Consider the following 13417-nt stretch of genomic DNA (forward strand, 5'->3'; position numbering starts at 1 on the left):
CCCAAAATATATCTATGCAGCTATACCCAAGTGGTGCAGCAGTCTAAGTCACTGCAGCTCAGCGCTAGAGGCATCACTACAGACACCCTAGTTCGAATCCAGGCTGTATCCCAACCAGATGTGATTGGGAGTCCCATAAGGCCGCATTGTAAATAAGAATGTGTTCTTAACTGGCTTACCTGGTTAAATAAAATATTTTTTTAAAGTTACACTTTCCATGTTTACCTCCATTTACCACAAAAGGGCACTATTGTCAAGGAAACAGTTGGATAGGACTAAATACTGTATTACTTTACCCCACAGGCTATATAGCAGCAACATTTTAAGTATATATCACCATATGTGAAACATGATAGTAAGAAACCCCATTTGTATTGATAGAGAAGTATGGAAGGGGTTCTTTACAGTTGTATTACAGTGCAGGAGGTTGGCCAAACAATCAGATCACATACAGACAGCTTCCAGACTTTACATGCGGAATGATGTTATGGATGGCTCTCACAGCCAAACATGTATACATGTCCTTCACAAGGTCAATCAGCTATACATGTATTTACAATAAAGCAATTTCAGGTCTGATCATCAACAAAAAGCTTTGCACTACACACGATAAACTTCTGAATTCAAACACAAATGTTCTTAAATGAATTTTGATTGGACGATTGAGTAAATAGTAGAACTGAAATAGTTTCCTGTGGGTATTATATGTTGATTCTTCAAATACGCCCCTTTTTTTAGAAATTAAGCATGATTGACATGTTTCTACTGGTCATTGTTTACAAACGACTGGTCTCCTGGTGTTCATAAACATTCTAACAGACAGAGGCAGGATATAAAATGCTGCTCCGCTACAATGCAGCAGCCTCAGAACTGACATTACTTCCTGAGGAGAATACACAGGGGATGAATCAGGAGGTGGGGTTTTAAAAATTACAATTTAAAAGTAAGCAATGATTAGAGGTATCAAATCAAATAATTACGCAAGCAGCAAATCATAATTTTGGCCCGTAGAATAGTCAAATCAATAAGTGAAATCAAAAGTCCCTTAAAGAGGTCACAGTTACAGAGAGGAAATATTAAAAGAAATGACATTGTCTACATCTGTTCAACAAACTTATAGGGTGGTCTGAGGGTAGGCAATGTGAGGGGGATTGGAAGTTGAGGGTTTGTCTATAGAGAGCTAGGGTACTGAGGAGGTAGGTGGTTTTTGGTGTAGGGGGATGTAAATAATACACTAGAGGACTCCGTGTTGGGGGCTGGAGAAGGGTGAGGTGAAGCAAGGTTCTGGGTGTACAGGGAGACTGTATTGTGGATGGTTTTGGGCGTTCTAGGATAGGATAAAGTAATCCTTCTCACCCCCCCCTTAAAAGATTTAGATGCACTATTGTAAAGTGGCTGTTCCACTGGATGTCTTAAGGTGAACGCACCAATTTGTAAGTCGCTCTGGATAAGAGCGTCTGCTAAATGACTTAAATGTAGATGTAAATGTTCTAGGTGTACGAGCAGACGGTTACAGTGATTTCTAGGACTAAATGGGTGATGTGTGGAGCATGTGGGATAATATGAGGGTTCTAGGTGTAGGGGGATGAAGGGTACTGAGGATGCCACCAGTCCATGAGTCTCACGCTGTGTACAGGGTCCAGCACCACCTGTGTCCCCCCCTGCTCCCCTTTCCTCCTCCCCTGCTGGAGAGGAGAGTCCTGGAACACCAGACACACTCTGTGGTGACGCATGTCCGCATTCACATTGACGTTAAACTGGAGAGGGAACAGAGACAGAGTGGGTTAGACAGGAAGGAGGCACAGGTTCCCCTCTCCTAAAACAGGCCCACTATGAGGTACAACCACATTGTGACTTTAACAATGCAACTTCATGGATGGAGACGGTCTTTACAGAGTAAAAACCAGGATGAGTAAGTGGTGTACTGACCAGGGAAAGGGTCATCCCCATGACAATTGAGGTAAAGATGAAGTTGAGGGTGGTGACCTGCAGCAGGTAGCAGTCTGAGTCTGGGTTGGCATGGACCTCCTCATACTGACGGGGCAGCAGCAGACCCCGGGTGGCACTGTCAGCCTTACACCTCATCGCCTAGAGGAGAGACACAAACTATGGTATCCTTCACTACAATTAAATGTTTTACTTCAAATTTAAAGTAAACATGTTTCACTAGTGTACTTCAGACAGTTCGGCATGAATACATACCGGCTTCACAAACTTGAAGTTGAACTCCCACATGGGCTCAGGTCGAGTGCCCACAACCTTATTGACCCAGAAGAGCAGACACTGCAGAAGAGAAAACAGGTAAAACATATATTTTTTTACCATTATTTAACCAGGTAGGCTAGTTGAGAACAAGTTCTCATTTGCAACTGCGACCTGGCCAAGATAAAGCATAGCAGTTCGACACATAACAGAGTTACACATAGAATAAAAAACAGTCAATAATACAGTAGAATAAAAGACAAGTCTAAATACAGTGAGTGTAAATGAGGTAAGATAAGGGAGTTAAGGCAATAAATAGGCCATGGTGGCGAAGTAATTACAATATAGCAATTAAAACACTGGAATGGTAGATGTGCAGAAGATGAACGTGCAAGTAGAGATACTGGGGTGTAAAGAAAAAAGGTAAAACATCTCTTAGCATTGGATTGCACAAGTGTCAAGTGCACATTAAAGCCAGAACTTGATGGATCAGGATTAGTGAGTTATAGTACAGATCAATTTATCAGACCCTCACAGGATCCGAATAAGGCGAGAACCTCTAACTCCACACACCATACAGTTCTATGGCACAACCGCTAGCCTGTTGCCATCTTGATTCTTTACCTTGGAGTTAAGTAGCGTGGTGGATGGGGACTCGGGGAGGGCGGGGCTTAGGGAGACACGTGAGCTGAATGGCTCATACAGGTGGAAGAGGGAGCGAATTACGCGAGCCCGTAGACAACGCTTCCTTGCTATGGAGTCTGGCTGCAGACGAAACGGCAGGTAAGCATCCAGACTGTAGTGTCTATAGGAGCGGGAGAGACGGGGGATAGAGGGAGGGGGAGAGAAATGAGGGAAAGAGAGAGGGAGAGAAAATACGTAAATAAGAAAACTAGGCTACTTCTCCTTTAGGGGCCAGTTGCCAAGGGCAATGCGCATCTGACTTTCCAGGATTCAAGTCTTATCAAGAGCTGCAGGAGCCCACCTAAAATATAGGTTGTGGCAATGAAAATGTCTAACCCTACCTTTTGTATAGTCTGGTCCAGAAGGCAGCAGTGCAGGTGACGGTCCAGGCGTTTCTGCAGATCAGAGCAAACGTACACACATCCTCTGGACGGATATAGGAAGCCAGCACCAGCCAGATATCCACTGTGTAGTCCTCCCCATCACTGCACTCACTACACTCTGGGAAAACAAATAAGAGTCAAACGATGGGCTGTGTTTTATTCAGAAAAGTTCACTCCTATCCATCCTTGTTCACATACGGTGCTGAAATGACTGGATAGGTGAACACAATAGCTCCAAATAGGCCTAGTTTACAGCTTATTGCTATCACCTACCCAGTTACACTGTAATATCAGTTAACATGGACAGAGGGAAGGGAGCAACCATCTGGAATGAGACGCAGCCCTCAACCCTAAAATGCATGACTAGAGGCGGTGTACCTTTCCTTCTCTTGTTTTTCTTCTTGCGTGCCTCTTTAGGCTCGTTCACTCCATCCTCCCCGGGGTCGAGGTCGTCGCTACTCTCAAGGGCGTCTCCGGTGAGGCTGGACACTGATGAGAACACCTCCTGTAAGGAACCCTGCGACGCCTCCAGTCCACACAACAACTTCACTGCAGGACAAGCACCGTGGAAAGTTAGTAAGCACAATAATGTGGTTTATCAATGTTTTGCTGTGTGTGTAGAATGGACATGCCCAAGCATTTTGATTGATGATCTTACCTTCTTTTTCAACTGCATTGGCAACAGCCTTTTTCACCCTCCCCGACTTCACAACAGCTGGGTCAGCATTGGCAAAATCAGCGACAGTCACTGCAAGAGACGGGAGAATATGCGGTTTACCAAGAGCTCACAATAACATAGGGTGCATCTCAATAGTACTAAACAACTTCTTGCTCCCCTCATGCCTTTTCCTTAGTCTGTGGTGACCTGAAAACACTGGTTAGGTATGTCACACTTTTGGCTTGTTTGACACTGCAGGCAACTGCCTACTGACTGATTAACAACTCCCTTTGCATCATAAATAACTACTTGTCGATCAGTCAGTCAATCAGTCACAATTTACCCAAGATGCATCATGTATTTGATAGGCTCAAACATGACTTTTCTTTGTGCTCATTTCAGTGCTAACGGTAAGCAACCGACTGTAGACGAAAGTCAATCAGTCAAGTCAGGGGAGCGGTGCATCTGCGACAGCTCCAATTTTCCAATTTGTTTTTTTTCGGAGTTCCCAGTTGTCTTGAAAGCACCAAGTATATAAGCCGATGGTCATCGGCTTGACAAAAGTGATCCGCTCGAACACGCCCTTTCACTTTACTCAGAACACAGCAGAGAAAGGAATACAATGAGAAGTCTAACTACACTCAGTGTTGTCTAGCACTGAGATGCAGTGTCTTAGACCCCTGCGCCACTCAGGAACCCCATGGGAAGCCAGGCTTCCCCAAATATTTGACCAATAAAAATGAACTAACCATGAATGAATATATTCTGCCACTGGTCTGAGACGATTGAAGTTCAATATGTAGCTTAGATGAAGCCTAGTTGGCTCACGTTAAAACTAGCTAACGTATGTGGTTCATTTTAGCCCATGTGAGGAAGTTAGGCAACCTAGCTAAAATGCATGCTAGCCTATGAAAATGAAAACTAAAAGCTTACTATATAAACAGAGCCATAGCCTATTTTGCCAACATGTAAGAGAGGAGGATGGCATTCAACTAGTCTACAAGTAGGGTGAGGGAATTTTAGTTTTTTTTCTTACATGTGCACACTGACAAATCAGTACAATAGACAGCCACATGATATTTAGCAACATTGGACTAAATTGTTTTTGGTATCTGTAAGTTTGTTTTCCGTGTATTAAACTAAGCATATCTTGATTTTATTTAAATGTTTCATTTGAAATGGTGCTGGAATAGCAGAGGCAGTGCTCCTGTTGTATTTGTGCTGACTTGCAGTAACTGTAGTTATAAATCAGTATATGTTTTAGTGACCTGTCAAACATTAACTTGCTTGACCATGCTGCAGGTCATAACTTTCAAAGCAATATTTGCTTTGTGGACTTAACCTGCTCTCTGGTTTTGGGATTAAAAACGTATTTGTATTTATAAATTACAGAACGCAAATATCCCAACATAGGTTGTAATAGTACTTTTTTTAAATGGACTCTGCTTCCCCAGTGATTCCCACCCACGAACCCTACTGACTAACTTTAGCGACACTGCGACGCGCCTCTGATGGGTATGCCTGACATCGACCAAAAAGAGGCCTTATACATACCTTTCTGACATTGCAAGCCTCATGAATATGCACATGCAATTATCATTTTTTTAATCAATGATGGTAATAGAATCGGGTAGTTTGATTTTTATCCTCGAGGATCAACCCAATATGTCCACCACTGAAAGCCGACGTCAGGGTCAAAGACTTCGCTTTAGCGAGCTAGCTACCTGACTCGGAGCAGATGTCCCCGGACCGAAATTTCAGCCGTTTTCGGTTCCCTTTCTTGGGCATGACGGTAAGAGGGGTCTGTGGCCACTTATCGAGGCTGTGTGTCCTGCCATGTCTCTATGACAAGCAGAGGTAAAGAGAAAGAGAAAAAGGTGGGACAGCAATCGAAAAATGTTCCTCCAGGATCTTCAGCCATCATGGGACTGACGCAAATGAGTTGACGTTCATTAAATAACGCGAGACTTCCTTCGTTTCAGTTGTCAACGACGAGCTCATCCTTATCGAATTTGATTGGACAAGAGTGGTCATTCGCCAATCAGATTAGTCGGTTACCCTGCATGAGGACAGATATATTAAGGAAAGGAGGAGATAGGAATCCCATTGGAAAATGGAATGGAGGAACGTATAACGCCTCACCAGCAGACTGTCGAACAATTGTGTAATCGTCACACAATCCCTTATCAAAATCAGGGTATGATGCCGCGTTCAAACAACTGTTAACTTGGAAAAAACTAGCTCTGACTGAGAAAATAGTTTTGAACGGTCATCCAACTAACAATTCCGCCTCGGTAATTCGGGCCTCTTTCTAGAGCTCCGACGTTCCGACTTGAAGATTACTAACGTTGTGATTTGACCACGTAGGTCCCAGTTGTCTTGAACGCATCAAATGTTGAAAACCCTGCCTATTCCTCGAAAGTACGTAATGTCACGATTTCAAGCTATACTATATTACAGATAACAAGTGAACTATCTCGGAAAATATTTGATAATGTTGTACTTATTGTTTACGAAATGTATGTTCATATTGCGTTTTTGGGCTAGCGCCCCTTGTCCCAGAATCTCCCAAAATGCACCGCACGGCGCGTGGGCAACGTACACTACGGGCGTTATAATACGATTCCAATGGAATTTTCCATCTCCTCAATAGTATCTCTGATGAAGGTTGAGTTAAAATCCCAACATATTTTGTCATCTTAAATCTTATGAAGTAGCATAAGAGAGACAGCCAGGCTACTATGAAACCATTTTAGCTTACTGACGTCCTACATTTTATGATTTAGTCATAACATGAGTCAAAACATGAATTTATAGTCTTTACAGTGCAGTAGCCTAGCCCACTACAGGAATCGGAAATTGCAATGTCAGCCATAGTCATACAAGAACCTTTGAATATCCCGGATTTGTGTCATAGCTCTGCCATACGGCGAAAATGCATCAGATGAGAAATAGATTCATGAATGGTAAATGCAGCATTTATAGATATAACAAGCCTCCAGGCGTGGTGGTGTTACTGAACAACGCACTAAGATAAGACAAACAGAAGCCAATGTTTGGAAGGGTTATGGGTAGACTATTGTCCAATGGGCTATAGGCTAGGCACCCTAATGCATTTGTTTATGAATAACATCCAGTTTATATCCCAATGCGGTATTTTACTTTCCATTTAATTCCAGTTCCATAATTCATAACGGGTCCCATCAGGCTGCGCTGCGCATGACACAATTTTGGTCTCAGTCGCCAGAGCGCGCATGCACGGCGTGGCATAATAGCGCGTCGACGCGCAAGGTGGTGCTGATGTGAGGGGTTCTTCTGCCGCTAGAGCAAATGTTAAAAAAAAATTATGGAGAGAGCGTTCGAAGATTTTCCGTTGTCTAAACACAATACTGAATTTGTCCGCTGGTCAAAAGGGGGGAAATAAACGACGTGCGACCATGTGGATAGCTGTGGTCACCTGCGGTGACATCGATGTAAATTATGCTTAAATTGTTTTTTAGAAAGCGGCGAGTTGCTCGGTTTCCGTAGCGGTAGTGGTGACAGCTGCGGGAGCCCGTGTGTGAGGGAGAGCGAGGAGTGGTGTGTGTGTCTGCTCGGTGGCGGTGTGGAGATGGCAGCGGGGGGTTGAGAAGGCAGATGCCGCAGACATGCCTAGCTGGCTATCGCCATCTCTCTGTGAAAGGTTATCGGCAACTGGTGTCTGTTGAAGCGAAAGAGCGCCTAATAAACCTCGGAACCCAGATCAGTTGATTGGAACATGTCATCGACAGGGTCAGCGGCGGCATCACAGTGTCTCTGATCTGTCAATCAAATCACACGCACTGGAATTACATGAGTGGCGCGCGGGGTTGGGCGGATGTGCCAGATGAAGCATCGCCGGCAGACATGGAAAAAAGGTCAACAATCGCCTGATTTAAATTTCATGATTTTGGAAGAAAGTTTTTCATTAGATGATTAATGCCATTTTCTAATAATCGCGATCATCAACGATAAATAGTCTATTCACATCAATCAATCATTGTGTTTATTAGCCAGCGGCAGCGAGTAGCCTACAGAGAGCAGAGGATATCGCCCATATCATTACAGCGATACACGCCTATAGGACTGTAAGCACCAAGCAGCGAATATGATGTGCGAGGTGATGCCAACGATCACCGAGGGGGACTCGGGGGGTCCTCCCCGGGGTGGAGGGGCTCAGAACGGCTCGGACCCGGAAGCCAACTTCGAGCAACTGATGGTCAACATGCTGGACGAGAGAGACAAGCTGCTGGAGTCCCTGCGCGAGACCCAGGAGACACTCATCCAATCACAGACCAAGCTGCAGGGTGCGCTGCATGAAAGGGATGTGCTCCAGCGTCAGATCTATGCGGCTCTACCTCAGGTGAGAGAGAACACCACACACACATACATGTATCCAATTACCTCCATAACCCAGCAGAGCTTCTGCCAAGAGGTGTGGATCTTAAGGGGTGTCCTCCCCAGACTACTGCTGTTGTGCTAGAGGAGATGACGGTCATGGTCTATAGTTAATCCTCTCTTACCACAGGGTCACTGGTTCAAGCCCCCTTGCTCTTCCCCTCAATCTCTATAATGACCTATCAATGGCAATGAAGGACAGGAGACAAGGAAAGGAGACTGTGGCTGCATCCCGATTCTCCACCCTTCTGCCAAAGTGTGCAATTGCCAACTCCCTGTCATTGGTTTAAAAGCATTGGATTGGTGTAAGAAAGCATTGGATTGATGTAAGGAAGCATTGGATGGAGGGAGTTCTACCATGGAATCCACAGGTTGGTATTTATTGTCTTGAATCTTGTTCTGGAGGCAGCTCCAGTGGTCACTAGCTGGCACAGCCATATTTTATTTTTGAAAGTTTAACATTTATTTAACTAGGCAAGTCAGTTAAGAAATCATTCTTATTTACAATGACGGCCTAACCCAGGCGACGCTGGGCCAATTGTGCATCCTATGGGACTCCCAATCACGGCCAGATGTGATGCAGCCTGGATCATTCAAATAATTTAAATCAGATTTTAAACCTTACCTTGATCTTAACCCTAACCTTAACCACACTGCTAACCCTGATACCTAACCCTAACCTCAAATTAAGAACAAAAAGCACATTTTTGTTTTGATGTATTTTTGGGATATAGCCAATTTTGACCTTGCAGCTAGTCCATCGAGTGGAAATCGCTCAGTTCTGCCTCCAGGGCAAGATTCATGACATCAAACGTCAGTCTGCATGAAATCTATGATGGGTAGTGTGCAATGGCACAACGGTAGAAAGTTGGAGAATTGGGACATAGCCCAAACCCTCATATGCCCAATGGGGTGGACCATACTTTTCTCACTAATGATTTTGAAAAAACTTCTACTCATAAACTGAACATCAAATGATCCTCCGTCTCTTCGACAGTGGTTGAATCAAATGTATTATTTTTTATATGTTGAAAAGGTGTGGGCTACAGAGAAAAATAGAAGAGTGCAATTTGAGGCCATCTAGAATAGAGTGCTACAAGCACTGGACAGTTCCAGGGGATGAAGGTTGAGGGAGACTGTGGTTGAGACATACGCATGGTTGAGGTGGGAACATGTGCGTCTGAGCAGGTGTGATGTCAATCATGTTTGTTGAAATTAGTCTGTGTCTGTTTATTGTATTTTGTTTATGTAAGGTTGTTACTGTAAAAAAAAAAAAATCCTACCAAAAAATGTGTTTCGATTTGGAATGTGTGATTGTGTGTTTTTGAGTTTATTGGAGAACCACACTGCTGATGTGATGCAACCAGTCAAGAGGCTCTCAATGGTGCAGCTTTCTAACTTTTTGAGGATCTGTGGGGCCATGCCAAATCTTTTCAGACTCCCGAGGGGGAAGACTGTGTTGGTGTGTGTGGACCATGATAATTCCTTAGTGATGTGGACACTGATGAGCTTTAACCTCTCGACCTGCTCCACTACAGCCTCATCGATGTGGATGGGGGCGTGCTCAGCCCTCTGTTTCCTGTAGTCCACGATCAGTTTCTTTGTCTTGCAGACATTGGGGGAGAGGCAGTTGTCCTGGCAACACACTTCTCCCTATAATCTGTCTCATTGTCGTCAGTGATCAGGCCTACCCTGTTGTGTGGTCAGCAAACTTAATGCTGGTGTTTGAGTTATACGTGGCCACGCAGATGTGGGTGAACAGGGGACTAAGCACGCACCCCTGAGTAGCCTCTGTGTTGACGGTCAGTGTGGCGGATGTGTTGTTGCCTACCCTCACCACCTGGGGCCGGCCCATCAGGAGGTCCAGGATCTATTTGCAGAGGGAGATTTTTAATCCAAAGGTCCTTAGCTTAGTGATGAGCTTGGAGGGCACTATGGTGTTTAACACAGAGCTGTAGTCAATGAACAGTATTCTTACGTAAGTATTCCTTTTGTCCAGGTGGGAAAGGGCAGTGTGGAGTGCAATAGAGATCATCATCTGTAAATCTGTTGAGGCGGTAAAAAAATTGGAGTGGGTCCAGGGTGTCTGGGATGATGGTGTTGATGAGAGCCATGACCAACCTTTCAAAGCATTTCATGACTACAGATGTGAGTGCTATGGTACAATAGTAATTTAGACAGGCTACCTTGGCTTTCTTGGGCACAGGGACTATGGAGGTCTGCTTTAAACATGTAGGTATTACAGACTGGGTCAGGGAGAGGTTGAAAATGTCAGTGAAGACACTAGGCAGCAGGTCAGCACATGCTCTGAGTACGCGTCCAGGTAATCCGTCTGGCCCAGTGGCTTTGTGAATGTTAACCTGTTTAAAGGTCATACTTAAATCGGCTACGGAGAGGGTAATCACTCAATCATCCAGAACAGCTGGTTCTCTCATGCATGGTTCAGTGTTGCTAGCCTCGAAGCGAGCATAGAAGGTATTTATCTCATCTGGTAGGCTTGCGCATAGCCGCGGGAAGATGTTTGGAGGTGGTGTGATTTCTTTCACAGCGAAGAAGGGAGGGTGGATTTGCCCGCTCTACAGTCGGCTACATTTGTCCGCTAATACAGGAATAGTAAAGGCCCAGTGCATTACTTTTGTGAGAATTTGTATATCTTTTGATGTTCAGATTTTTCAGGGGGTGCTGCAGCACCCCTACTTTTCTCAGCTATGTGCTTGCGTTACTGGACAGTTCAGGGCTGGTTTTCCCTTTGTATTCCATGATATTTTGCGAGACCTGCCACATCTGACGAGCATGTTGTAGGATTCGATCTTGGTCCTGTATTGACACGTTGCCTGTTTGATGGTTTGTCGGAGCGTGTAGTGGGATTTTTTTTATAAGCGTCCAGATTAGTGTCCCACTCCTTGAAAGCGGAAGCTCTGGCCTGTTGCCTGTAATCCAAGATTCTGGGGACGACATCATCGACGCCCTTATTAATGAAGCCTGGTGACTGATGTGATAAACTCCTCAATGCCATCGGATAAATCCCGGAACAGGCAGCAGGTAGCCTAGGGGTTAAGAGTATTGGTCCAGTAATCGAAAGGTCGCTGGTTCGAATTCCCGAGCAGACTAGGTGAAAAATCTGTCTGTCCTTGAGTAAGGCATTTAACCCTAATTGCTCCTGTAAGTTGCTCTCGATAAGAGTGTCTGCTAAATGACCACTTAAAATAAAATATGAATATGTACAGTAGCAGTGAAAAGTTTGGACACACCTACTCATTCAAGGGTTTTTCTTTATTTTTACTATTTTCTACATTGTAGAATAATAGTGAAGACATCAAAACTATGAAATAACACATATGAAATCATGTAGTAACCCAAAAAGTGTTAAACAAAGAGATTCTTCAAAGTAGCCACCCCTTGCCTTGATGACAGCGTTGGCATTCTCTGCTGTAGCCAGATACCTGCCAAAAGGTTGAACAAACATATCGTTAGGACTATAAGAAAATCCATACGTAAATTGTTAGCGTCGTAAGAAAAGCCATGCGTCAAACATGAATGGATCTGTAAACGTACAAACCCTACGTTACGACTATGAATGAACACTTATTCATTCAATTCTTACTTTATGTCTCCCTTCACTCGGTTACACATCTTTTTTATGCGTACAAACTTTTGTCAGTAATGTGGCATCTGCAAAGGACATGAACCGAACGTAGCTATTTGAAGTTAGCCAGTCAATCAAGCAACTTCAGACCAGACATTAGAGTTGCTTTGCAGCTTCTGGTTTAATTTCCAAAATAAAAGTCAAGAGCTTGTTTCAGAACGGCATTCGATAACAATGTTATACCAGTAGATGACGTAGTATTGGCTTGGGCCTTCAGCAAATGACTTGTGAGAGAAGGATAAAGACACATAAGAGCCTTGTCTAGAATAACCGCCCGAGCTGCAAAATAGAAAGTAAATATGATTTAGGATAGACCTATTCCACTATATAAATATGCCATGCTGTATTGTGTTATTTAATGGCCATACAATTGCATAATTCATTTTTATAGCCGCGTGGGGCTATTGTGGTGATAATGTAACGATGAATCACACTTTTTCCAGTAGTTGGGAACGCGGACTGTAGACCTTTAAATTAGGCATTTTGACTGTTTTATTAGTGAATTCCACTCTGTATGTAGGCTTGTTATAGCCATTTGTGTTATACAACCTCGTCACACAGAGGGTATATCCATATTAATAAATGAGACAAAACAAAATATTGATTAAGTCTTGGCTGTAACCTCTCCTGAGCGAAATAGCCAAGGGGTCCCAAATGATCAAGACTGTCTATAACCTGTTCTTATTGCCTGGTCTGTTTTCCCTATCAGCCACTGCACGTGCTTCAACTATTTTGGTGAAAAAATATTTAGAGGATATATTTAGAGGCCTGTGAGCTAGGGTCTCTATAGGTGAGCCCTATAATAAAAACAGTTATAAAACACAAATAAAGTTCTACAATTGAAAGACACTCGTACCCAAAATTATATCTTAAATTGCAATGCATACAAGTTGAAGGCCTTTTTAATTTGTATAGGCCAACATTAATTATTGAATTATTAAAGTGATAGGCTAAAGAACTTTGGAGAATTTTGACAAATTTGAATACACACATGGATTTCAATAAAGAAATGGATAAGACTGTTCTATTCTGTGATTTAGTTCCTATTGCAATGCAGGCAAATGACTGAATGGATGACATACTGACTGACTGAACTGAATGAAGGATGAGTTGCAAGCATCATGCATGCTCTACGCTTTATTTGGCTAGTAGGCATATAGTCCTACATTGGGGTATAATGACTCTATGACCTCCTGCCTCCAGAAGAGCAACTTCTGAGGCTGAGGGGTGCTCTTCCAATGGCACATGGTGCTGTGGTGCTGCATAGAGATCACATGCTCTTCAACTGAACAGCAGTGTCACGATGGAGGGAATAGCCTGTATGGAGACTACCTAAGACCACTGCAACAGAGTTATCGTAAAGTGTGGGAATAAGCTCGTCAGACTTACAGTACCCTACGTTTAACCTCTCCCTTGTTCATGACCCGA

General features: G+C 43.7%; 2 protein-coding genes across 10 annotated transcripts in view; one reads left to right on the plus strand and one right to left on the minus strand.

The window, feature by feature from the left end:
- Window positions 1-353: 353 nt before the first annotated feature.
- tmem183a (transmembrane protein 183A) lies at window positions 354-6461 on the minus strand. Its single transcript, XM_029676296.2, has 8 exons — window positions 5652-6461; window positions 3928-4017; window positions 3648-3818; window positions 3228-3387; window positions 2827-3007; window positions 2203-2283; window positions 1930-2088; window positions 354-1757 (listed from the first exon to the last, which is right to left on the minus strand). The coding sequence occupies exons 1-8, from the start codon at window positions 5713-5715 to the stop codon at window positions 1572-1574; spliced, it is 1092 nt and encodes a 363-aa protein (XP_029532156.1). The 5' UTR covers window positions 5716-6461; the 3' UTR covers window positions 354-1571.
- A 483-nt stretch (window positions 6462-6944) lies between these two features.
- ppfia4 (PTPRF interacting protein alpha 4) overlaps window positions 6945-13417 on the plus strand; it is a 130757-nt gene continuing 124284 nt past the window's right edge. For 4 of the 9 annotated variants that reach the window (XM_065000813.1, XM_065000816.1, XM_065000857.1 and 1 more), the window contains exon 1: window positions 6945-8308. In XM_065000813.1, the coding sequence (XP_064856885.1) occupies window positions 8054-8308 (255 nt within the window). In that variant the 5' untranslated portion in view covers window positions 6945-8053. The remainder of the gene's footprint in view (window positions 8309-13417) is intronic. The other 5 variants (XM_065000822.1, XM_065000842.1, XM_065000864.1 and 2 more) reach the window with 2 other exon arrangements.

This window comes from Oncorhynchus nerka, linkage group LG2 (genome assembly GCF_034236695.1).
Source record: "Oncorhynchus nerka isolate Pitt River linkage group LG2, Oner_Uvic_2.0, whole genome shotgun sequence".
NCBI lineage: Eukaryota > Metazoa > Chordata > Actinopteri > Salmoniformes > Salmonidae > Oncorhynchus > Oncorhynchus nerka.